Consider the following 24,269-nt stretch of genomic DNA (forward strand, 5'->3'; position numbering starts at 1 on the left):
TACGAGAATTTATAACGCGCACATATCTCACCACAAAGCGACTCAAGGCGCACTCATACACAATCTTTCGCATTAACAACTCAAGCATACTCATATACATGTGTGGGGTGGATTTAATTTATAGTTGCTGACATTTGCGAATGCGTTATATATTGTGTGTAAAAAATGTCTGTTTGTCTGTCTGTCTGTAAAAAATTCCATTTCAAACGGCAGAAATTAATATGTAAGCGCCTAGGGCTATATCTAGATTAGGCGCATAAAAATGATCACAATAATAATAATAATAATAATAATTTGTTAAGGATATGCAACCTACCTGCCTGAACATCTCAGGGTAGTCATAGACGTAGGTGGTGCCGCTGGACTGAGCCTGGAAGCGCTTGAGCTGCAGGTGGTCCTTGGTCACGTAGGGCGTGGACACCAGCAGGCCGTGCAGCGGGCCGCGCTTGGACCCGTAGGACTCGCACATGATCTGTACACACCCATATCTCTCGTGTCACATTTGCAAAGCCAGTTAAAACATAAAACAAATCTCTGAATCACATTTACCAGTCATATACCATATTCAGAATCACCGGAATAATTACTACATCATTACATCTCCACTGATATCTGCCAAATTTTACGCCAAGAAAGTATGCAAGTGCGTGCGTGCGTGCGTGTGTGTGTCTGCATGCGTGTGTGTGTGTACGAACATGTGAGTTGTTATTGTTGTTAAATCATACATTGTAAAAGTGAGCCCGTTGTTAGTGACCCTTCAGTTTGAATGATAGTGATCAAATTCGTAATTCATGAATATACACAGATTTGGAAATTATGTCTAATTCTCTAATGACAGTCCACATGCAGTGCACTTAACATTCTGCCTCTAGGTGTTCGCAGAACTTAGACATTCCAATGCATTTTGACATTGAGCGCATACACATTGAACACAATGACAGATATTGAAGGAAAGGTGGATCATGAGGATTACCTGTCCAGTTCTGCTGTCGGTAACTTCGCGGTACAGACTGATGTCCAGGTAGTAGCCGCTCTCGTTGGTCACAAACAGACGGATGGGGAAGCTGGTGGTGTTTGTACCGTTCAGACCCCCGGTCAGTCTGAAAAAAAAGTTATGAGAGTTACTGTTTCATGTTATGTCGCTTATTCCACAACCTACTGGGAGATTGGATCAGATTGGCTCCACATAAATTTCGAAAAATAAGTTATGAGAGTTATTAGTTCACGTTATAAAACTTATATCGCTTATTCAATAGCCTACTGTGAAATTGCTTCAGATTGGCTCCACATAAATTCTGAGAAAAAAAAGTTATGAGAGTTACTGGTTCATGTTATATCGCTTATTCAACAGCCTACTGGGAGATTGCCTCAGATTGGCTCCATATAAATTCTCACCGCTATTCTGATCTGAGCACTTTATTCTCCTGGGGTTTTTTTCTCAACCAAAAACCATATGGTGGAGCCATCCTACTTATGTAGCAATATGGAAGTCTGCAACTGTGATTAAAACAAAACAGAAATAAGAAAGTTCTCTCAATCACTGAAAGCTAATATAAAAATATACAGCAACAGATGAACATAAATTTAACTTCTGGGTTTTTATGAACAGCGAAATAACAAAATGTTTAAGCAATTTACATTTTCTTACCACGCTTGTTTTATGGGACAACCTTATTGTTAAAACATGAGGCTAACATGTCTGAATGACAAGAGAGCAGACGTACCTGATGGTGAACTTGAGCTCTGCATGCAGCACTCTGAGTTTCCACAGGCGACTGCCGTAGCGCATGATGAAGGTCCGCACCGTCTCCACAAGCTATGACACACAATCACGTCTTGTAATGATCAAAACACAACAATGGTGGGTTATTGAAACATTTAAAAAAAATTAAATAAATAAAAAAAAGAGAATAAAAAAAAGAGAATAAAAAAAGAGAATAAAAAAAAGAGGATGAAAGTCACTTGTTCATTTCAATGCTTGTTATTCTCTCGGGTGCCAGGAGACTGGTTCCGAATAACTCTCACTTACTCCATTACACATGTTGTATGCATTTAGAGCGCTTCCTTACCTTTGTGTATCAAATATTGAAACATTTAATTTATGACAAAACAAAACATTACATTTATAGTACGTCGACAGACAGACAAACACTTATGATACAGATTATGAACTTATCTGAAAATGGTCGATGAATCTTGCATGCAAGATGCAAGGTGGCGAGTTAGAGCGACATAAACATGTGTGTGTACTAGCACTGACCTTTCCGGCTTCACTCAGCGTCAGAGTGGGCACAAAGTTGAGGAAGATGTGGTTGCAGTCCGTCTTGGCCCACTGAAACAATCACAGCAAACTTGGCGTGCAATCATAAAAAACAAACACAACTGATTCCACTGCAATACTCTAAAATAGCAAATGAACATCAATATGAATAATTTCACATGTTTGGTGGCTTGTTGACAGACCAGCTTTTTTGTTGGTCCCAGGGGGGCATATCATCTTCTGTTTCATCTTTATCCACCAAGGGCAACTGCCAAATCTTTCCTAAAGCCCTTCTCTAAAACACCTAGATGTGGAGATAAGTCTGTGGGACAGTTGCACTCAATAAGTTATTATCAGCATTTCCACACATTTCACACAGAAAGTAACCTCCCATCATCGTAATATACATGTTCCCAAACAGACAGTCGCTGATCTTATGGACACTATCACTTCATAGCTAGCAAATACATGTACATAGTCATTACAATATTATGAATTATATCTATTAAGTACAATGTAAAACAAATCTGTCCATAATCCAACAGTTCCACAAAATGCTTGCCCTGTGTAGATACTGCCCTGGCGACCACCTCTTGATAACAACCACCTGCCCATTACAGCCACCCCAAAGAAACCCTGACGAGGTTATTCCCTATATAATTACTTTCCATAACAACCACCTGTCCTTGAGGACGAGTTATGTTGGTCCCTTGTGTGGTTATAATACACAGGTTCCACTGTACTGTGACATCCACTGTTCCATGAACCAAAAACACAAAACCAACAAGTGTACCATTCTTAATGAACAAACCAAAATGTTGTACAATGAAACACCCCTTTAAAGATGTCACTTTTTCAGATTTTCTCTTGGCAACCTCAGTAAATGTACCCCCATTTTAACACTCCCTCCTTTTTACGACAGAATTTCTCTCATTTTGGGGGTCTCAAAAGGGAGGCTGTACTGATATTCACTGTTAAATAAACTAACAAGTGCACAACACCAATTACCGGTCTAACGTTTTGGTTGGAGAAGGCCACTTCCAGGGAATCCATGGCCTCCAGTAGAGTTCTCTCCCCCTCGTTCTGCAGGTATTCAAACGACGCTTCCTGAAATAGAATAACACGCAGATCAAAGTCAGGCTACTGGCATGAAGAAGCAACCCGATGAGACAAGAACATTAACGAGGCTATCGACCATAAATGTGACGTACTTGTTTCCAATAACCCACACTCCGTACGCAGCAAAACCACGTAAACAAGGAACCACAGGTTTAACGCAAACTGGAACTGGTGTAGAAAGTGCACCAATGAAAGAGCAGTTTTGCAAAAGCGCATCTACAGTTGATTACCAACACTCATACTTCTCCAAGCAAACACAATCTACGATGAAAAGATGCTGCTCAACAATGACCGACTCATCAATCTTGCCACATTTTATTCAGGGGTGGTGTGCACCAGAAGGTGCCCAACTGGGTGGGACCCAACCACTGGGTCACATTGGTTGAAATCTCTAACAAACTATAATTCCAACCAATCCAACTCCGCGCTTGGTTCTCACCCAGTTTGGGCACTTTCTCATGCACACCACACTTGATCATCATTACAACAAGCACCCACCTTGGTGATGAGGTCCGAGTGGCGCACAATGGCGCGGACGAAGAATCTGTAGTCAGTGACCTCCTGACCCTTGGCGACCTTGGCCTTGCCGAGGTAGAGGTGCATCTTGTAGTTGGCGGTGGGAATGTTGACGAGGTCAAAGTTGCGCAGACGGTTGATCTCCAGCTGGAAAGCCAGGCCCGGCTCCAGGTGACGGTAGATCTGGTCCTCACAGAACTGGCACACACACATCATTGGATATTTTTCATTTTTATTAATTTATTGTCCCATCGCTGGGAAATTCAGGTTGCTTCCTCCCAGTGGAAAGCCAGCAGCAACAGAGTTGCCCTACCCAGGTTTAGGTGTAATCAGCCACCTGCACTTATGGCAGAATGACCGAGGTCTTTTATGTGCCACTGTGGTGACACGGGAGTGGAACATGGATACCGTCTCTAAGCCTCACCCATGTCTGCCTCGGCCCGGATTTGAACCCTAGACCCTCGGATCCCAAGTCCAGTGCTCTACCAACTGAGCTACCGGGTATTTGTTATTTGTGTCATATCGTCCTGTGAGGTTACCCTCGTGGAAATTCGGGCTGCTTTCTCATTGGGGAAAGCCAGCTGCCATACAGTTTGACGCTACCCATTTTCCCCCCTTTTTTCATGTATGCATATATTCATGTTTCCAAGCTCCGAGACTTTGCTGACAACAATCTGAGGCATGAGATCACCAGACTGTAAAAACAAAGTCTGAACTCTAAAAATCATAGTGATAATGATACTGAAAACTGATCTCGAGAATCTCTGAAGCTTTCAAAATGCTACAAATAAAAAATAATAAAATACCAGACAATGGTGTACACTTGTGTTGTAAAACACAGAGCCTTCCACATGTCAAACAGACATAATTAGCACAAATGTGACCGGATCTGACAAAATGGTAGATAACCCGATTTTTGGAAAATTTTAGATATGCATATCATCTGAAAGCTTAGAAAACAAGCTTTCATGTGATGTTTGAATGAAAAGGATACTCCCAAAAATGAAGACTCAGGAGCAGTTTGAAATACGGGTATTAATGGCGGCCATTTTGAGGAAATTGGATTAAAGTTTGGACACATTCAACAGCGAAGAGTCCCTAGCAACCATGCTTAAATTTCGTTCTAATGGAATAAAATGTGTACAGAGTACACTAAACAACAGTGTTATGCTTGTTTCCATGGTGATTTTGCATCACTGTAGGATTTGTGAGATTTTTAAAGTACAGTTGATAGTGTGATTCGAGAAACTAGGTCTCACCAAAATAGTAGTCAAAATTATCCATGCTCTTCCATAAAATACATAATGCTTTTAAGCCATGTGCAACTTAAACCTTCTCTCAAATAATTCATTGTCTTAGTTTGTAAAGCATAAGCTTGATATTTTAAGTATTAGGCCCTATTATTAAAGTTCATTTTTACGAACCGAAACAATAAGTCACAGAGTACTGATCTCACTTGGGTTTTATTTGTGGTTACTTGAGTGAACTTAAATATGAACGATACATCAATCTCATTAAAACATGAATATTTCAAACGAATCAGAATGGTTGAAGTCGATTGTTCTCCATACAATAAATATACAATTTAATTGAAGATAAAACTAAGGAAAAAGTAGTGCAAGCAAAATTTTCCCACTGAAAACCGAAACAGAAAAGAGAGAGAGAGAGAGAGAGAGAGAGAGAGAGAGAGAGAGAGAGAGAGAGAGAGAGAGAGAGGGAGATAGAGAGAGAGGGGGGGGGTGCAGCTTTGAGTCTAGAAGGCAACAGCTGTAACTGTCAGAGAACCAGGTCGAACAGACGAATGTACTGGCAAATACTTTGAACAGAGGTAAGTTTATAATCTAATAATTTTTGTATCAGCATTTTGCTTTGCTATTCCTTACCGTTATCCTTCAACTACACACTACAGGTTTGAAAGCAAAGAGTCTCAATAATCCTGATTCACAAGTCAATCCAAATAATAAACACAATGAACTTCATGATTGCACAGATCTGAAGTCAAGCCAGTTCCATTATTTAAAATGTCATCCTTAAACTTGAAAACATTTACTGCCACAAAGTCCCGGTAGCATCACAGTGTGTAGCCAATGTAGTGTACACAAAAATGTACTACAATATAAACCATATACTATGAGTAGATAGAAAGCAGGTTAGTTGGGGGGGGGGGGGGTGGACACATCACATCCCTCTTGTCCTCGCGCACAAACTCACGAATCTGGGGGAACAGGTATGTTTCTCGCTCACGCGAGAGTCCGGGGGTGGGCAGAATCAGTGGCATGTCTGCCAAGGCTCAGAAAGCTTCCCGGCTGACCAGCAGGTTCCGCTGCTCCTCAACTTCAGCCAGAGACATCTTCACAAAGACACAGTCAGGGTGCTGGTGTGACATTCTGAAGTGGGCAAACTTCAGCATGCCAGGCAGGCGCTTGAACGCTAGCTTGAGGAAGGTCTGCCAGTCGTACGTGTTGACAAGAGTAGAGCCATCCTCCCTGTCGACTAGCTGTGGAATGTTAACGTGGCTCACTGCTGTGCTCTCTCGCACGACCTCGCACAAATCATCGAGGCTGTCGGCAGGACACCTCGGATCGCCGGAAACTTCTTTAGCAGGCCAAAGGCCCAGTCGGGGGCAAACTGTGTATGCCCGGCTGGCATGAAGTGTACATTGATCTCTGTGTGAAGGCCTTTCATGACGCGCCAGATCAGGTACCACATTACAAAGTTATGTTTGTTCTGCCCTGAACAGTTGTCACAATGCAGACTGAGCACTTGCTCTCCTAGTCCGTATTTCTCGAAGAAGAAGTGGAAGTAGCTGATTACAGCAGTGGACCCTTTACTGCAGTTGACGCTTTTGTCGACAAGAAAGTTGACTTGTTGAGGGATGGCCTCACAGTTGACACAGAAGATGGCACATTTCCTCGGCACCAGGAAATACATTGGGCCCGGTTGTGCAGCGTTACTTGGAAGATGCACCTGCTGCGCAAAATCAAAGCTATAATGAACAGCAATGGGGCGTGAGTTTGGGGCAGTCTCCGTGAGAGCGGTCAATCCAATCCCCTGGACAGCCGTCTTGCACTGGGCTATTTCATCCTTGTAGAATTGACGCTCTGCAACCACTATACTCAAGTGTCGATGTTGCTACAGCATAAGTTCACCCTTCTCTTCGTCGGTCAGGTTTGCACCGCGAAATATCTTGGTGTTGTTGCTTTGGCACCTCCAACACAAATCCGTCATTGGTCTGCATAACTTGAGGGTGTCCTGGAACAAATTAATATCAATCATCACATAACACGATCACTCACTTTCCTTTGCTAATAGTTGGTCAATAATAGGTGTGACTTGTAATAATTCTATCTTTGATATGTTATGACTAAAATTAATTGAATCTAGTTTTGAAGAAATACAAAAAATGTAGAAAAAAACGAATAACACACGTACACATTGAATGCACAGTGCCCTGCAGTGTCATTACAAATAAATCTGTAATTATTATTTATTTTTGAACACAAGCATACATAGCCAGCAGACGCCCAATCAGTACTAAAATTAGTGATACATAATACACAACTTACATTATGTTAAGGCAAAAAAAAAAAAGGTCTGTTTACGGTAACATAGGCCAAAAAAATAGGGTCGGTAGGTCGGGATTATTATTATTTTTTTTTCTTCCAAAAAACCATATTTTTACGTTATTTTGCACAAAAAAACAAAAAAAAAAGATTTATATATATATTTTTTTTTTTTCCCAAATGCCCAAAAAAGTCTAGGGTTGCGCGAAAAAAATAGGGTCGGTCGGGTTACCGTAAACAGACTATTTTTTTTTGGTCTAAGGTAAACACAGAATCAGCAAACAAGAACAAAATAGCAACGCTGCAAAGACCTTGGAATCATGACATACATACACAAAATATTGGTTCACCCCGTCCCATGTATAGTCACATGCACCACACACCACATGCACACACACACGCACGCACGCATACACACACACACACACACACACACACACACACACACACACACACACATAATTATACACATGGCCAAACATTCACACACATTCACAGGCACACACACGGGAAAACACACGCTGCCTTCAGCACACACACACAGGCTACCAGTAAGTTCGTCACACGGTAGATTCGTCACCTATGACGAAGTTACCGGCAGGGGTGGGCGGATGTTTATGCTAAAGAGCTTATATATGCTTTCAGATGTTTGATTTGTGGGAGAGATTCAAGATTCACATTTTTTAGAGAGAGAGAGAGAGAGGGAGAGAGGGAGAGAGAGAGAGTGTGTGTGTGTGAGAGAGAGACTGAGAGAGAGAGAGAGGGAGAGAGAGAGTGTGTGTGTGTGTGTGAGAGAGAGAGAGAGACTGAGAGAGAGAGGGAGAGAGAGAGAGTGTGTGTGTGTGTGAGAGAGACTCAGAGAGAGAGGGAGAGAGAGAGTGTGTGTGTGTCTCTGTGTGTGTGTGTGTGAGAGAGAGAGAGAGAGAGAGAGAGAGAGAGAGAGAGAGAGAGAGAGAGAGAGAGAGAGAGAGAGAGAGAGAGAGAGACACGGACGTACATACACCCACATCCATGACACGCACGCACACACACGACACACACACGCACGTACACACGCACTGACAAACACTCACACACTGACCATCGCACATACACACACACACTAAAACGCACTGACATGACACACACACACACGCACGTACACACGCATAAACACTCACACACTCACTAACACACACACGACTTCAACCTCACTGTCAAGGAGGCAGAGAAACTCGGACTACTGTGGCGAAGTTACTGTGGCGAAGTTACCGGGACCGGTGACGAATCTACCGTGTGACGAACTTACTGGTAGCCCACACACACACACACACACACACATTCTTTGAAAATGAGAAGCACATCCGGCATACAATCATGTGCAGTCATTCAAAACATGGAGGAAAACAACACCTGAAGAAATGATAGAAAAGGGGTAAGGAGTAAGAGCTTACCTTAATCTGTTTACAGTTACATGAAAACTGCCTCAGCATTCGTAGCAACTCTGGTGGCGGTACACCATTACAGTCGTCCATTTGCTCGTCGCCTGGTCCACTGATGCGAACAATGGGTTCCTCGATTTCTTCTCCGACATCGTCAAATTCCGATTCGGCCAGAAAAAAGTTGTCAGGCAGCTGGTTTTCAGTTCGACGTCGTTCGTCATCGTCGCTCTCACTGTCACAATCGCTTGACTCGCTATCGCCTTCTGGACGCTCACTACACTGATTCCCGTCAGAGAGAAAGTAATCGTCAATCAACGACTTCAATTCTTCTCCTTCCGCATCGAAAATGTTTCCTGCTTTGCAAGAATTTAGCAGAAACGCTAATCTTTTCTCCATGTTCGCAGTCAATCGCAACCATAGAATGATAGATCTATGATCGCAACATACGAACACAAGCGATAGAGCGGCATTACTTCCCTTTAAGACCGCTTCGACCAATCACGAGTGCTGTTTCAGCCGAGAACGGACATTGTTACCAAGGAAGTTTTTGAAAGTGACTTCTGATTGGTAGAAGCCTCTTTCTTGTGTACGCCCAAAGAATTGCGTGTTAAACCAGAGATACTGTAGCAGATCTCTGGTTAAACTTCATGGTTAGCCAACATGATTTAACCTAGAAGCTGGTTTAAGAATAGACACAGTGACCTTTCGAACGCTATACGACATGATGGGGTTCTGTAAAGGATTATGCTGTCATTCTTGTTGAAAAGTCGGTCAATTATAGCGTCCTTTGTCTTTATTTAGAGCATGGTAGGTTGATTAAATATCGATTTGGAGGCATTTATAAGCCACTGACATCCAAAAACAGGCAAATATGTGTGTAGAAGTGTCAAAACTATCCCCAAATGCCAACAACCCAATTCTCCCATAATTGACCTACATTGGTATATTCAATGTATCTCAAAAGAGGTTCCCGCGGCTTATCTACCATTTTGTCAGATCCGGTCACAAATGTCCTCACGCAAAATCGTTTTTTAACTTGCAGAGAGGACTTTCAATCAGTGAGGATGACCACCCCAAGTGGGATATTTGGCAGATCGTTAATCAGTGTGCAGGCCATTGTATTTTCATGTGATATCAAGTCCAGGGATTGACATGACAGAACAAAACAAAACTAAACTTTACAACTAATACAAAAAACTCTGGACAAAAGAAATGAACCACTGACCTTGAACTTGGCTCTGTATGTGAAGTACTTTGGCACAGACCTCTGCAGACAAGAAAACAGCCTGTTGCACACACAGTTTTGGCAAAACACTGTATACTATTTCCAGAAAGTCAAGGTTCAATGTCAGCTATTTCTGACGTTCTGCGATAATTATTTCTACAATGCTACATAAAATGTACGTTCGTTTGGTTTGTGCACAAGCTGTTTGTCCAAGAAACATTTTCAGCTAGACAGACAAGAATTAAACATACATTGTAATCAATTGCATAGGTCACAAATAAAACAACTTTTTTAAATTTTATTTTTTTACCTATATCAAATACTGCAGCAGTTTGTTTGTTCGTTCATGGGGTGAAACTCCCACGGCTTTTACGTGTATGACCGTTTTTACCCCGCCATTTAGGCAGCCATACGCCGCTTTCGGAGGAAGCATGCTGGGTATTTTCGTGTTTCTATAACCCACCGAACTCTGACATGGATTACAGGATCTTTTTCGTGTGCACTTGCTCTTGTGCTTGCGTGTACACACGGGGGTGTTCGGACGAGGAGAGTTTGCACACAAAGTTGACTCTGAGAAATAAATCTCTCGCCGAACGTGGGGACGAACTCACGCTGACAGCGGCCAACTGGATACAATTCCAGCGCGCTACCGACTGAGCTACATCCCCGCCCTTATACTGCATCAGTCAAAATCAACACAGTTCATTGTGAAAACATTTCTTCTACAACACAGTAAGAAGAATTCAGAGACCTTAACCAAAAAAGTATGAGGACAAACAAACAGTACCTTGTTCGGCACGACGAACGTCACTCTCCTGATGCCCCTGTCGTACAGTGTTTGCTCCTGAAACAACATTCTCACTGAACTGATAAACATGGAGAGATATACACAATAACACCCAACAACATTCTCACTGAACTGATTAACATGGAGAGATATACACAATAACACCCAACAACATTCTCACTGAACTGATTAACATGGAGAGATTAATACACAATAACACCCAACAACATTCTCACTGAACTGATAAACATGGAGAGATATACACAATAACACCCAACAACATTCTCACTGAACTGATAAACATGGAGAGATATACACAATGACACCCAACAACAAAAATCAAACGAAAAATGACACTTCTCCAGATCAGCAAAACGCAAACAGAACACAAATTTATAGTATTTATCACATGAGTTAAACTTTTCACTATGGGTTTCTATTTATATGGCTTCCTGTAATGTTTGAGAATTTATAATTTTGGAAAACTGGCATTAGTTTCTTTGCTACCAATTTGTCAAGTTTAAAATTGATGGAGTTACTCTCCATGCCATGGGGGTAGACGGGTAAGAAGTCTATAAGTTTGGGATTTGAGCTGACCTTGCTTTTGCAGAAGTTCTGGAATCGCAGGGCGAGGCCGCTGTCCTCTGCGGAGATGTCCATCATGATGGCGATGTTGATGATGTGGTTTGGGTCGTCTGCGTCCGCTAGGCTCTGTTGATCAAGCGACCGGCACCTTCCGTAATGATACTTAGCAACACATCCGTTATCGCTTGTACGTAAAATGTGTATACACAGTAAACCCCCCTTTTTTAAGACCCCCCCCCCCCCCCAATTTAAGACTCTCTCCCTTTTAAAACCAGCATGCACTACACTTTCAAGGAGCAAAGCCAAAGAGCCGGTCAATTACACCAGGCTGGAGAACTACTGTCTTGAAAAACTCTGAAATAGGCTGGGGTCCACGAGCTGCCAAGGCCATGGTGGGGTGTAGGGGTAACGCTGGGTGGAGGGGGAGGGGGGTTCAGGATGGCATAAGGCCTCTCCTGGCTGGAAATAGCAAACCTTGTTCGTTCCGTGTTGCGTCTGCTTTTTGTTGTCTTTTGTGTTCTTGTTTTTCCTGATGAAGCTTCCATAAGCGAAAATCCGTACCGTCTTGTCTCGTTCTTGTATTGGTGAGTACAGTATTCCTTTGTTTTTTAACTTTGTTCATCTTACCACAGTCACTTCGTTGTTTAGATTATTATTTCTGTACAGTGTACCATAGCACATTGATCTGAAACAGTGTACTAAGTCTAAATTAAGTAGAAGTGCAATGCCAAGGCACTGCATACCCCCAGCGAAGGACAAATCCGCTTTCTCTCTCTCTCTCTCTCTCTCTCTCTCTCTCTCTCTCTCTCTCTCTCTCTCTCTCTCTCTCTCTCTCTCTCTCTCTCTCTCTCTCTCTCTCTCTCTCTCTCCCTCTCCCTCTCTCTCACACACACTCACACCCATCCCAAGTCACACACACACACGCACAAATATACCGTATTTGACGGATTACAAGACGCACCGTTTTATAAGCCGCACCTCCGACTTTAAAAAAAAAATTGGGACGAGCCACGTATAGGCTGCGTCACTAAATTAGCCGCCGTCGAAAAAAATATAATCAGATTGTGTCAATCATATCAAAACAACCAGGCAAACGAAAGTACGGTATTTGGCGAAATCGGCTCCGAGAATAAACAAGTGAAACAAAGAAGAAAAGTGAAAAAGTTTGAAGAAAAATATCACACACAATTTGTAACCAACACACACATGTAGTCCCGCCCGGAATAAGCCTTTTTTTGGATGATTTACGACTTTTGCGCACATTTCGAGCAGACGAAAACACAACATGGCGGCTCTCGCTCCTCCAACTATCGCGAGACACAAAAAAACGAAATCTCGCGCGCGCGAGATCCTGATACATCCGGTGTTTCTCTGGACGCTATCTTGTCACGACGACTTGTTGACAAACGAAGATTCGTGAAAGAAAGAGAAAAGCGCCGAGTCTTGAATAGCGAGCTAATAAAGTTCCGGTAATCGCTAATCGAGCGAAATGAAAATCCGCGGCGACTTCCATTAGGTGAATGCTATTGAAGTTTAGGTAACGTTTTAGCCGCATCTTTTTATAAGCCGCAATGCGATTTTTTCTTTCTTTTAAAAGTCGCGGCTTGTTGTCTGTCAAATACGGTACACACAAACTCACGCACACGCACATACACACACATATTCTCTCTCTCTCTCTCTCTCTCTTACACACACAGAAAAACACACACACACACGCACGCGTGTATGTACGCACACACATCTAAATAACCACATCCTCTCTCTCTTTCTCTGTCTGTCTGTCTGTCTCTCTCTCCTACACTACACACACACACACACACACACACACACACACACACACACACACACACACACACACACACACACACACACACACACACACACACACACACACACACACACGAGAACAGACTCGCGCACACACACACACACAATCTACATACGCACGCATGCATGCACACAGGCTCACACACACACCCACACACACACACAGTGACTCACACAAATCTCACACACAAAACACACTCATACGCACATAGACAGACGGACACACACACCTTACACACATACACACTCATATACACACAAACAAACTCATGCACACACACATACACACACACACTCTCTCTCCCTCTCTCTCTTTCTTACACACTCACACACACACACACACACACACACACACACACACACACGAGTACAGAGTCATGCACGCGCGCACACACACACACACACACACAAACAGTAACACTAACACATGTGCACAAAATGGGGGCGCCTATTGCACCCACCGTATTTAAGTTAGTATATTCCCAATTTTTGGTGAACTTCCATCTCCAACTGTAGCCCCTGATCGGGCACAACGAATTTTTCTTTATCATGTATTATCGGTATGAAAATTTCTCAAGTCGATTACAGTATAGCGTTCGTGGGATACCTCAAGCTTCGCTGGGATCAAGTGATCTTTCATCGGGCTAGATTCGTAAGAAAACTTTTTTTTTTTTTTGTATTGGATTTTTGTCCTCGGAGATGTATTTCCTTACTAGGAAAACCAAACAGGTTCCCTCTGAAATTTGCGGATCCGAGGATAATTCAGCAGGCTGTTACCTGCATGGACTGGACAGACCCCATCTCGTCGTCTGACAGGACGGGGCTGTCTGGTCTCTGCTGACTCTGGAACTTGTCCATCAGCATCTCAAAGTTGCTGCACACACAGGTTGGTTGGTCAATGGTTGGTTAGGCAAAAAACAAAAAAAAATAGGTCTGTTTACGGTAACATAGGCCAAAAAAATAGGGTCGGTAGGTCGGGATTTTTTTTTTTTTTCCCCCCAAAAAAACCATATTTTTACGTTATTTTGCACAAAAAAAAAAAAAAAAGATTTTTTTTTCTTTTTTTTCCCCCCCAAATTCCAAAAAAAAAGTCTAGGGTCGCGCGAAAAAAATAGGGTCGGTCGGGTTACCGTAAACAGACCTATTTTTTTTTGTGGCCTTAGTAGATTTGAATGTCCCTACAACTGATTTGGCAAACCGGGGATGATGCAAGTTTGATTCCTTTCTCAGTTTACATGGACACAGAGGTTGTGAAAGATTAAGCTGCATGTCTCTCAGACCTACATATTTACACAGTGTCTGGCCTCTACACACACCCAACAGCACGACAAATAAATACACACAACTTGCACGCACCCATACACACATGTGCTTACATTTGCATACACACACATTTACAAACTGGCTGGACGGTAATGACAAGACACAGAGAGATACACAGAGAGATACACAGAGAGATACACAGAGAGATACACAGAGAGATACACAGAGAGATACACAGAGAGATACACAGAGAGATACACAGAGAGATACACAGAGATACACAGAGAGATACACAGAGAGATACACAGAGAGATACACAGAGAGATACACAGAGAGATACACAGAGAGATACACAGAGGTACAGAGTTAGAAGAGAAAAAGATCTCGAAAGAGAGAAATCCACAAAAATATGGAGATAGAGAGAGAGAGAGAGAGAGAGAGAGAGAGAGAGAGAGAGAGAGAGAGAGAGAAAAAGAAAGAAAGAAAGAAAGAAAGAAAGAAAGAAAGAAAGAGAGAAAGAAAGAGAGAGAGAGAGAGATATATATATATATAGAGAGAGAGAGACAAATAGGGAGAGACAATAAGAGGTACAGAGACAGTGATAGACAGAGACAGACAGAGAGAGAAGGACAGAGACAGAAACAGAGACTGAGATTTTTTATGCAGACAGGAGACTGGACACAAATAACAATCAGAGAAAAAGACGCGTTGAGCAGTGCACTCACTCAGCCATGGCATCGAAGGACTCGAAGGCGGTCATGACCCCCATGCGCTGACAGATGGGGGGCTCCTCCCAGTTGTCCGAGTCGGACGATTCCTTCTCCATGCTGCTCACCCTCATCAAGCTGTGCGAGTCGAAGCGAGTCACCATCATCCTGTGACGACAACAATAATACAGCCCTGTAGTCTTTTCACAGCAAAATGGGTATCCCTTTTTAGACCCCGATTTTACACTCCCTGTTTTAAGAACCTGTTTTCTTAGATTTTCTGTTTATAACCTCTGTAAATTTACCCCATTTTTTAAGACTCCCTCCTTTTTAAGATCTGATTTTCTGTTTATAACCTCTGTAAATTTACCCCATTTTTTTAAGACTCCTTCCTTTTTAAGATCTGATTTTCTGTTTATAACCTCTGTAAATTTACCCCATTTTTTAAGACTCCCTCCTTTTTAAGATCTGATTTTCTGTTTATAACCTTTGTAAATTTACCCCAATTTTTACTCGGCCATCCGATAGTTTTGGTAAGTAGGAGGTCCACTAACAAGGCAATGTTTTTGTAGCAAAGAGATTTGGACCTATCCTTACTTTCAATCAATCAATCAATCAATGAGTCTTATATCGCGCATATTCCGTGGGTACAGTTCTAGGCGCTCTGCAGTGATGCCGTGTGAGATGAAATTTTATACGGCCAGTAGATTGCAGCCAAGGTCCAACCCACCCTTTGTCCTCTGAGCTTGGGAATCCGTACTTAGAGTTGGGAGAAGTAGTTACCATACAAAGACTGCATACTAAGAGCGACAAGGAGCACTGACCTGTTAGGATGGGAGCGCGGCAGCAAGAACCTGAACTCCACGACAGAGGTTCCCTCGTTCAGACAGGAGTGCTGCAGGGAGTGTAACTCGTACGCCACGTAGGCACGCCGGATGTACACCTGCAAGCATGGAGAAATGTGTTCAGTCAATATCATCATTCATCCTCACAATCATTCTTCATCACATGGTCTATTCCTTGTCGTGGTGTGATGGCTTGCGTGCCTCAGTAACCCGGAGAGCTATGCCAGCGGGAGCTTAAGCTCCTGGTAGGGTCACCCATGCTGGACAGGTCGAAGGATAGAGGTCAGACAAATTTGGACCACCTCGTTCAGAGGTTTGCATAGGGCCAACACCCCTGCCTAGAAAAGAAAAAAACACGTCACAGAAGCATTGACGACGAAAAATGTCGTCAATGGCCTATGCTCCGTTGGGGGCAAAGGGCCTAAGTAAGTCACAATCATTTTCAAAGGTACATTCTTTTTGTATAAGCGATCATGTTTACCATCACAGATCTGCTGAAGCTGCTATGCCAGATAATAACACCATTTAACTAGACACACACCTAAAATCAACAAGCTGGCTGCTATGCCAGATAATAACACCCTTTAACTAGACACACACCTAAAATCAACAACCTGGCTGCTATGCCAGATAATAACACCCTTTAACTAGACACACGCCTAAAATCAACAACCTGGCTGCTATACCAGATAATAACACCCTTTAACTTAGACACACACCTAAAATCAACAACCTGGCTGCTATGCCAGATAATAACACCCTTTAACTAGACACACGCCTAAAATCAACAAGCTGGCTGCTATGCCAGATAATAACACCCTTTAACTAGACACACACCTAAAATCAACAACCTGGCTGCTATGCCAGATAATAACACCCTTTAACTAGACACACGCCTAAAATCAACAACCTGGCTGCTATGCCAGATAATAACACCCTTTAACTTAGACACACACTTAAAATCAACAACCTGGCTGCTATGCCAGATAATAACACCCTTTAACTTAGACACACACCTAAAATCAACAACCTGGCTGCTATGCCAGATAATAACACCCTTTAACTTAGACACACACTTAAAATCAACAACCTGGCTGCTATGCCAGATAACACCCTTTAACTTAGACACACGCCTAAAATCAACAACCTGGCTGCTATGCCAGATAATAACACCCTTTAACTTAGACACACGCCTAAAATCAACAACCTGGCTGCTATGCCAGATAATAACACCCTTTAACTTAGACACACGCCTAAAATCAACAACCTGGCTGCTATGCCAGATAATAACACCCTTTAACTTAGACACACGCCTAAAATCAACAACCTGGCTGCTATGCCAGATAATAACACCCTTTAACTTAGACACACACCTAAAATCAACAACCTGGCTGCTATGCCAGATAATAACACCCTTTAACTAGACACACGCCTAAAATCAACAAGCTGGCTGCTTCCTGTGCACAATGTGATTTTGTGTGGAATTTATTTTGTGGGCGCCTCAAGAAAAGAAAGAGTATTCGCTCTTTCATAACCCAAACAAACCCGATAGGGTTATTTCTGAAAATCATCTATTAGAACTCACAACAGGTTTCAAGCGCACACATCTAGTCTCACACAAATCTGATAAACAAAGTGCTCAACGACTTTTGATTTCTGTAACACAAACCTGGATCACACAACATACTCCCTCGTTTACCCTCATTAAAAATCCCATCAGCAAAGTGCTCGCAAGTTCTTGCTTTCTGAAAAAAACCCACTATATATTCTCTTTTCCTGCTCATGAGGTCCCATTCTTGCAATAGACGATGTTGGGAAATAACTCTGTTGCATTTGTATGGGTTGTGAAAGATTAAGAGTGAATGCTCTTGCTTTTAGTGAGTCAAACTTTTCCACATGGAATTATAGGCCAGTTGCTATAACGAGGGGTGTCTGAAACTTGTGGACAAGCACATGTAGAAAGCTTGCCTCACTAAAAGTAAGAGTATTCACTCTTTCACAAGCCATACAAACCCGACAGAGTTATTTCCGGCATGCGTCTACTTTCCACAATTTTTGTGGAAGAACTACTATCTGCGTTAACAGTGAACTGACCTCCAAGGCAGCCACCTTGACCAGGTCGTTGGGATGGAAGAAGAACTCCTGCAGTACGTCGTAGATGGCTGTCTCAGAGTTGATCAGTTTCTGAAACACAACCACAAAAATCACACTAATAAAATATGAAATAACCAGGGAGCATTGAAGGCTAAAAAACGCATTGTAAACTGGACAACTTTGCACAAATGTGTTCAGCATCTTATTTCAAATTATACGCATCTCGAACACTGGGAAAGAGACTGATCAAAACCTCCCTCTAAACAAAATGTTTGTTGGTTTTACGGAACCCACCAATATAAAGTAAAATCACTGTGCAATCCAACACGCCTCTGGTATTTTTACAGAAATAATCAAACTAATAAAGTGAAATGTAAGGCTATAAAGTCTTCAGACGTCCACTCCTGTGGCGCGTACGAAAGTTGACATCCTCTTTAGAGCTGCTTGGCCGACATAGAGCTTCTCCTGCAGGGGAGGGGGGGGACACCAGGTAAGGGCACTGACCTGCAGGTTCTCGGGGCAGAAGTCATGGCCGTACATGTTGATGGAGGACAGGAAGATGGACTCCATGTGGTTGTAGCGGTGTTCGTACGTCGGTTGGTGGGCTGCTATCAACACCTGAAACAATAACAATAACATAACAATAACATTAAGAAAACTTTATTGTCCATTAAAATAACATATATATAAATGGAACATTTCCTTTGACACACCCATGGGCTAAAACTCCCACATACACTCGTGTGGTTTTTATTTGCACGAGTGGGTTTTTACGTGTATGACCAATTGTTACCCCACCATTTAGGCAACCACACGCCGATTTGAGGGGAATCGAATACGTAAACAATTATATTTGTGTGTGTGTTTATTTTCCAGAAATTGTAAAGCACTCTGAGAAGGGTCTAACCCTAGATGTATGCGCTCTGGAAGTTTGTTTGTTTGTTTGTTTGCTTAACGCCCAGCCGACCACGAAGGGCCATATCAGGGCGGTGCTGCTTTGACATTTAACGTGCGCCACACACAAGACAGAAGTCGCAGCACAGGCTTCATGTCTCACCCAGTCACATTATTCTGACACCGGACCAACCAGTCCTAGCACTAACCCCATAATGCCAGACGCCAGGCAGAGCAGCCACTAGATTGCCAATTTTAAAGTCTTAGGTATGACCCGGCCGGGGGTTCGAACCCACGACCTCCCGATCACATAGCGGACGCCTTACCACTAGGCCAACCTTGCCGGTCGCTCTGGAAGTATTATACATTATCATTAATACGTTGACAAAGCAAAGCGCTGACCTGTCTGGCCTTAAGGGCCACCTTGGAGTTCTCCGTCTTGCTGAGCTGGGTCAGTTCACTCAGCACGCTGGCCAGCTCGTCCGTCAGGCCCGGCTCCTTGCCGCACAGGTGGTCCTGTGCACACAGTGTAACACTTTAATACACATTGTGGCTTTATTGTGACTTTTACAAGACACACATGCAAACAGGCCTTCATCATCAATTGGGAGGGTGTGAATTGCAAACAGGCCTTCATCATCAATTGGGAGGGTGTGGATTGCAAACAGGCCTTCATCATCAATTGGGAGGGTGTGGATTGCAAACAGGCCTTCATCATCAATTGGGAGGGTGTGGATTGCAAACAGGCCTTCATCATCAATTGGGAGGGTGTGAATTGCAAACAGGCCATCATCATCAATTGGGAGGGTGTGGATTGCAAGCAAGATCTAAGCAACCCAACTTCGGTTTTACCTTTTTAACATCAGGCTGTATATATTTTATGGGACTGAAAATCTACAAAAGAGCACAAAGAGGTCCTTTTTAATTGCCCTGCGCACACCACCTGTCACATATAGCCCAAAGCAGCACCTGTGATGCATCCCACGACCAATACCTGGTGAGAATCCCGATCCAGAACAGGGTACTGATGCACACAAAACAAATCAGTTTGTATGACTGCTCTTTTAGCACTGGTATGGAATCTTTTCTTTTTAGCAAAAATAAGTGCACACATATGAAAAACAATACAATCCTGTTGAAAAATTACAACTTTCAAAGAAATGGAGTCTTCAATATCGAAATTAAATTAACTTTAATGAAGGGAAAACTGAGAAAACCCGATATTAAAGAAGAAGATATTTGAAAATAAATGAACTCTCAGACATCTTTGTACATGAGCAAGCTTAAGGTGAGTGAGTGAGTGAGTGTGAGTGAGTGAGAGTGAGTGAGTGAGAGTGAGTGAGTGAGTGAGTGAGGTGAGTGAGTGAGTGAGTGAGCAAGGTGAGTGAGCAAGGTGAGTGAGTGAGTGAGTGAGTGAGTGAGTGAGTGAGTGAGTGAGTGAGTGAGTGAGTGAGTGAGTGATCGAGCGTGTGCTTTGCTATTGTACATCGCAATGTGTGCGTGCGCTTATGCTTTACTATTGTACATGGCAGTGAACTCTTGTGAGAAGGGGCGAGAAAGCGTTCATTATTGTTATTGTTGTTGTTAAGTAACGTACAATGAGGAGAATGACCAGGGAGTTTTTCTGCTGCACGGCGATGTGAGAAAAGATGGTCTGCATGACCAGCGGGATGTTGTCCTTGTTCTTGTCCCGCAGCTGCTGCACGCACTTGTCATAAGAGCCTGCAATGCAGACACACACACACCATCAATATCATATCACAGGCATTTTATTCACCACAATAGACGATGTTCGGAAGTCACCATTTCCAAACTTGGAAGAGTTGCGCCCCAGAATGTGTGTCAAACAATAACATGTGGTCGACCAGTTAAACCCAGCGATCACAGCAAATACCTGACTGTGTATGTTATGCTGTGCCTGCTCAATACGCCTTTTTCTTTTAAATTCACTGGTGATGGCCTGCAGTGATCACTGAGCACGCATGTTCCCAAAAATCCAGTGATCTCAAGTGATCACTGGGGGTAAGCAATCATTGCCGCAACAAATGGTAAACTTGTATGTTTCGAAAGAAAGGGGTCATATCAAGCGGTCAATCTGTGCTCACCATGCTGGAACTGTAGCTCTACACACAGGTACTGTCGCAGCAGGTCCTGGACAACCATCTTCATGTGGCCGCGGATACCGTTGACCCCCCCCCCCCCCCTCCCCCAACCATCCCTCCCTCCCACCCCAGTCTGTGCTCACCATGCTGGAACTGTAGCTCTACACACAGGTACTGTCGCAGCAGGTCCTGGACAACCACCTTCATGTGGCCGCGGATACCGTTGCGATAGCGCTGCACCAGCTGCACGATGCCCTGCGTGTTCATGAAGAAGCAGTCGCGGTCCGCTCGCTTCGTCAGCGTTGCTGCGTGGTTGTCTATCACATTGGCGATCTGGAAACAAAACAACAAAAATTATTACACAGATTCAAATATTTCAAATTAACAAAAATAGCCAATCTGCTACTGCTAGTATGCTTTACTTTATTTCATAAAAAAAGGTTGTCCTTACATCATAAAGACCAGTTTGGCTTGTGTGTGCGCTTGCATGTGTATGTGCAATTATGTTGTGCACGCACTACTCTCTGTCTGTGCACCTGTGTTCTTGTGTGTGTGTGTGTGTGTGTGTACACTTGCGTACGTCTATTTGGATGTGTGTTGTACATTTATGTCAGTGTATGCTTGTGTCAGAAAAATAACCATATCATACCATAACACGAATCAGGAGTGAAGCGATGAGTAGAAACAAAACACAGGACCAGAACAAAATAAATGAAATAAAAATAAATGTTAATAAATGTCCAGACTCACGGGTTGACTAGGAAACTGGCTGAGCATGGACGTGATGTTGGAGGAATACGACGACATGAGGCGACGGATGCAACGCTCCACCTGGTGAGGCACTCGCCCGTGACCCTGTGCGATCAGCTCCTGTAACACAACAACAAACGTCATCCACGACTGTTTTTTTATTATTTTTTTTTTTTGCTTAACGCCCAGCCGACCACGAAGGGCCATATCAGGGCGGTGCTGCTTTGACATATAACGTGCGCCACACACAAGACAGAAGTCGCAGCACAGGCTTCATGTCTCACCCAGTAAACATTATTCTGACACCGGACCAACCAGTCTTAGCACTAACCCCATAATGCCAGACGCCAGGCGGAGCAGCCACTAGATTACCAATTTTAAAGTCTTAGGTATGACCCGGCCGGGGTTCAAACCCACGACCTTCCGATCACGGGGCGGACGCCTTACTACTAGGCCAACCGTGCCGGTCTCCACGCCTGTTCCTAGCTTGTGTTTTAGTGTGAGTTAAAAATAGCCAAGCAGAGGGAATAGTTTGGCTCGCTTGCCTGTTATACCCAACTGCTTCCACGCTATACTGGGAGATTGGCCTGATCAGTGCATGGCACAGAGAGAGCTACTAGCTAATGTGTTATCTCTGCTGTGAAGAAAGGATGGGTGCTACAAATAGCCTGCAGCTAAGGAAGCAGAAATGAAGCCTTGGGAACAGCCGTGCATCCTCCACTCGATGCCTCAGCTTTTTCATTAACGCTGCCTCTTCCCGCCACTTTTCACAAGCCACAGTTTCTATGAAGTGCAGGCAACCTGGTTTCACCCTTACTGAAGTGGTGATTTTAGCAACAGAGATAGATTTTTATTGAACATTCTTTCACAGGCGTCAAACCTTTTGAGTTGAAAACATTACAAAAAGTAAGGCAAGAATTTGGAAATTTGTGCAGGCTGGGGTCTCAGAGTTCATTATCCCCTCCATTATGGTCTGAGCCTGAGGGATGGGACACATCAGTTTGCACACAACATAGAAACAAACTCTCTCACCTGTAACTCTAGCAGGGGCAAACTGGCGTCCCTGAGAGAGTTCATCATCCTCTCGACAGTGGTCTGTGTGCGTGTGATGAAGTAGGGGTCGGGAAGGACGTAGCCGGTCATGATGTTCTCCAGTTCGGCCCGGGCTCTCTGGAACACTTGGTGCAGTCGCTCCCCCTGGGCCATGGCGTTGTTGGTCAGGGGTAGCGTCCCCTCAAACTCCTTGGCCTGTGGATAAGAGAATACGTTTTATGTTGTCCCGTGAGGTTACCGACTACCAACAGTCGCTACCTACTGAGCTATTTCCCTGCCCAGAGTCAATGTGTTACAATGGAACCTTTATTTTAATACCCTCTGTTAAACAAGAAGAGCAAACGCTCGATCGAGTCACTTTCGCAGTTCTGAATATTATATGAGGCATCAGATGGACAGGAAGAAATTGCTATTCACAACACAATGAGTCACGTTCACATAAAATTTGAGCCCGGTCACTTTTATAGTTTCCGAGAAAAGCCCAACGTTAAGTTGTGTGTTGCCGAACAGAAAAGGCTAGTTATCTCCCTTGTTTTTCTGATAACGTTCGTAAAAGGCTACAGATGTAAATACTTTGATGTAAAGAATAATCCTACAAAGTTTCAATCACATCCGATGAACTTTGTCAAAGATATAAAATGTCTAATTTTTCCTTTGACGCTGACCTGTGACCTTGAAAAAGGTCAAAGGTCAACGAAACCATCGTTAAAGTGTAGAGGTCATTGGAGGTCACGACTAAACAAAATATGAGCCCGATCGCTTTGATAGTTTCCGAGAAAAGTCCAACGTTAAGGTGGTGTCTACGGACGGCCGGCCGGCCGGACGGCCGGCCAGACAGACTAACACTGACCGATTACATAGAGTCACTTTTTCTCAAGTGACTCAAAAAACTCCCTCTACTGTAAGACTTCATTTTCTCAGATGATTTCTTCATTGTGCCTGTAAATGTACCTCCTCTCTGTTATAAAATTGGATTTTTTCAGACTTTTGTAGGTCTCATAAAGGGGGAGGAGGTTCGACTGTAATCAAATTGTCACCAAATCTTTGCTCATAAGCAAACCTTTGTGACATGTTGGAAGGACAAAAGACACTTACCTGTTGCACACGACTGGGATCGTCCAGCTCCAGGTAGGCCACAATGCTGCCTGCGTCCAGTGTCGCTCCTGGTCGCTTGGAGAAGTGGATGCTGCACACATACAGTACAATATAATACAATATCACACACACACACACAACCAGCTCCAGGTAGGCCACAATG

At 43.3% G+C, this 24,269-nt stretch overlaps 1 protein-coding gene across 1 annotated transcript in view; it reads right to left on the reverse strand.

Annotated features, from left to right (window-relative positions):
• LOC138963139 (acetyl-CoA carboxylase-like) overlaps positions 1-24,269 on the reverse strand; it is an 83,895-nt gene that overhangs the window by 24,293 nt on the left and 35,333 nt on the right. The window contains exons 18-37 of the mRNA XM_070335172.1: positions 24,107-24,197; positions 22,991-23,206; positions 21,959-22,078; positions 21,352-21,541; positions 20,704-20,828; positions 19,509-19,622; positions 18,717-18,830; positions 18,213-18,302; positions 16,098-16,216; positions 15,292-15,441; positions 14,081-14,177; positions 11,489-11,602; positions 10,892-10,948; positions 10,105-10,146; positions 3,878-4,093; positions 3,269-3,367; positions 2,261-2,332; positions 1,725-1,816; positions 974-1,100; positions 317-472 (exon numbers count right to left, since the gene is read on the reverse strand). Coding sequence (XP_070191273.1) covers positions 317-472; positions 974-1,100; positions 1,725-1,816; positions 2,261-2,332; positions 3,269-3,367; positions 3,878-4,093; positions 10,105-10,146; positions 10,892-10,948; positions 11,489-11,602; positions 14,081-14,177; positions 15,292-15,441; positions 16,098-16,216; positions 18,213-18,302; positions 18,717-18,830; positions 19,509-19,622; positions 20,704-20,828; positions 21,352-21,541; positions 21,959-22,078; positions 22,991-23,206; positions 24,107-24,197 — 2,401 coding nt within the window. The remainder of the gene's footprint in view (positions 1-316; positions 473-973; positions 1,101-1,724; positions 1,817-2,260; positions 2,333-3,268; positions 3,368-3,877; positions 4,094-10,104; positions 10,147-10,891; positions 10,949-11,488; positions 11,603-14,080; positions 14,178-15,291; positions 15,442-16,097; positions 16,217-18,212; positions 18,303-18,716; positions 18,831-19,508; positions 19,623-20,703; positions 20,829-21,351; positions 21,542-21,958; positions 22,079-22,990; positions 23,207-24,106; positions 24,198-24,269) is intronic.

This window comes from Littorina saxatilis, linkage group LG3, assembly GCF_037325665.1.
Source record: "Littorina saxatilis isolate snail1 linkage group LG3, US_GU_Lsax_2.0, whole genome shotgun sequence".
NCBI lineage: Eukaryota > Metazoa > Mollusca > Gastropoda > Littorinimorpha > Littorinidae > Littorina > Littorina saxatilis.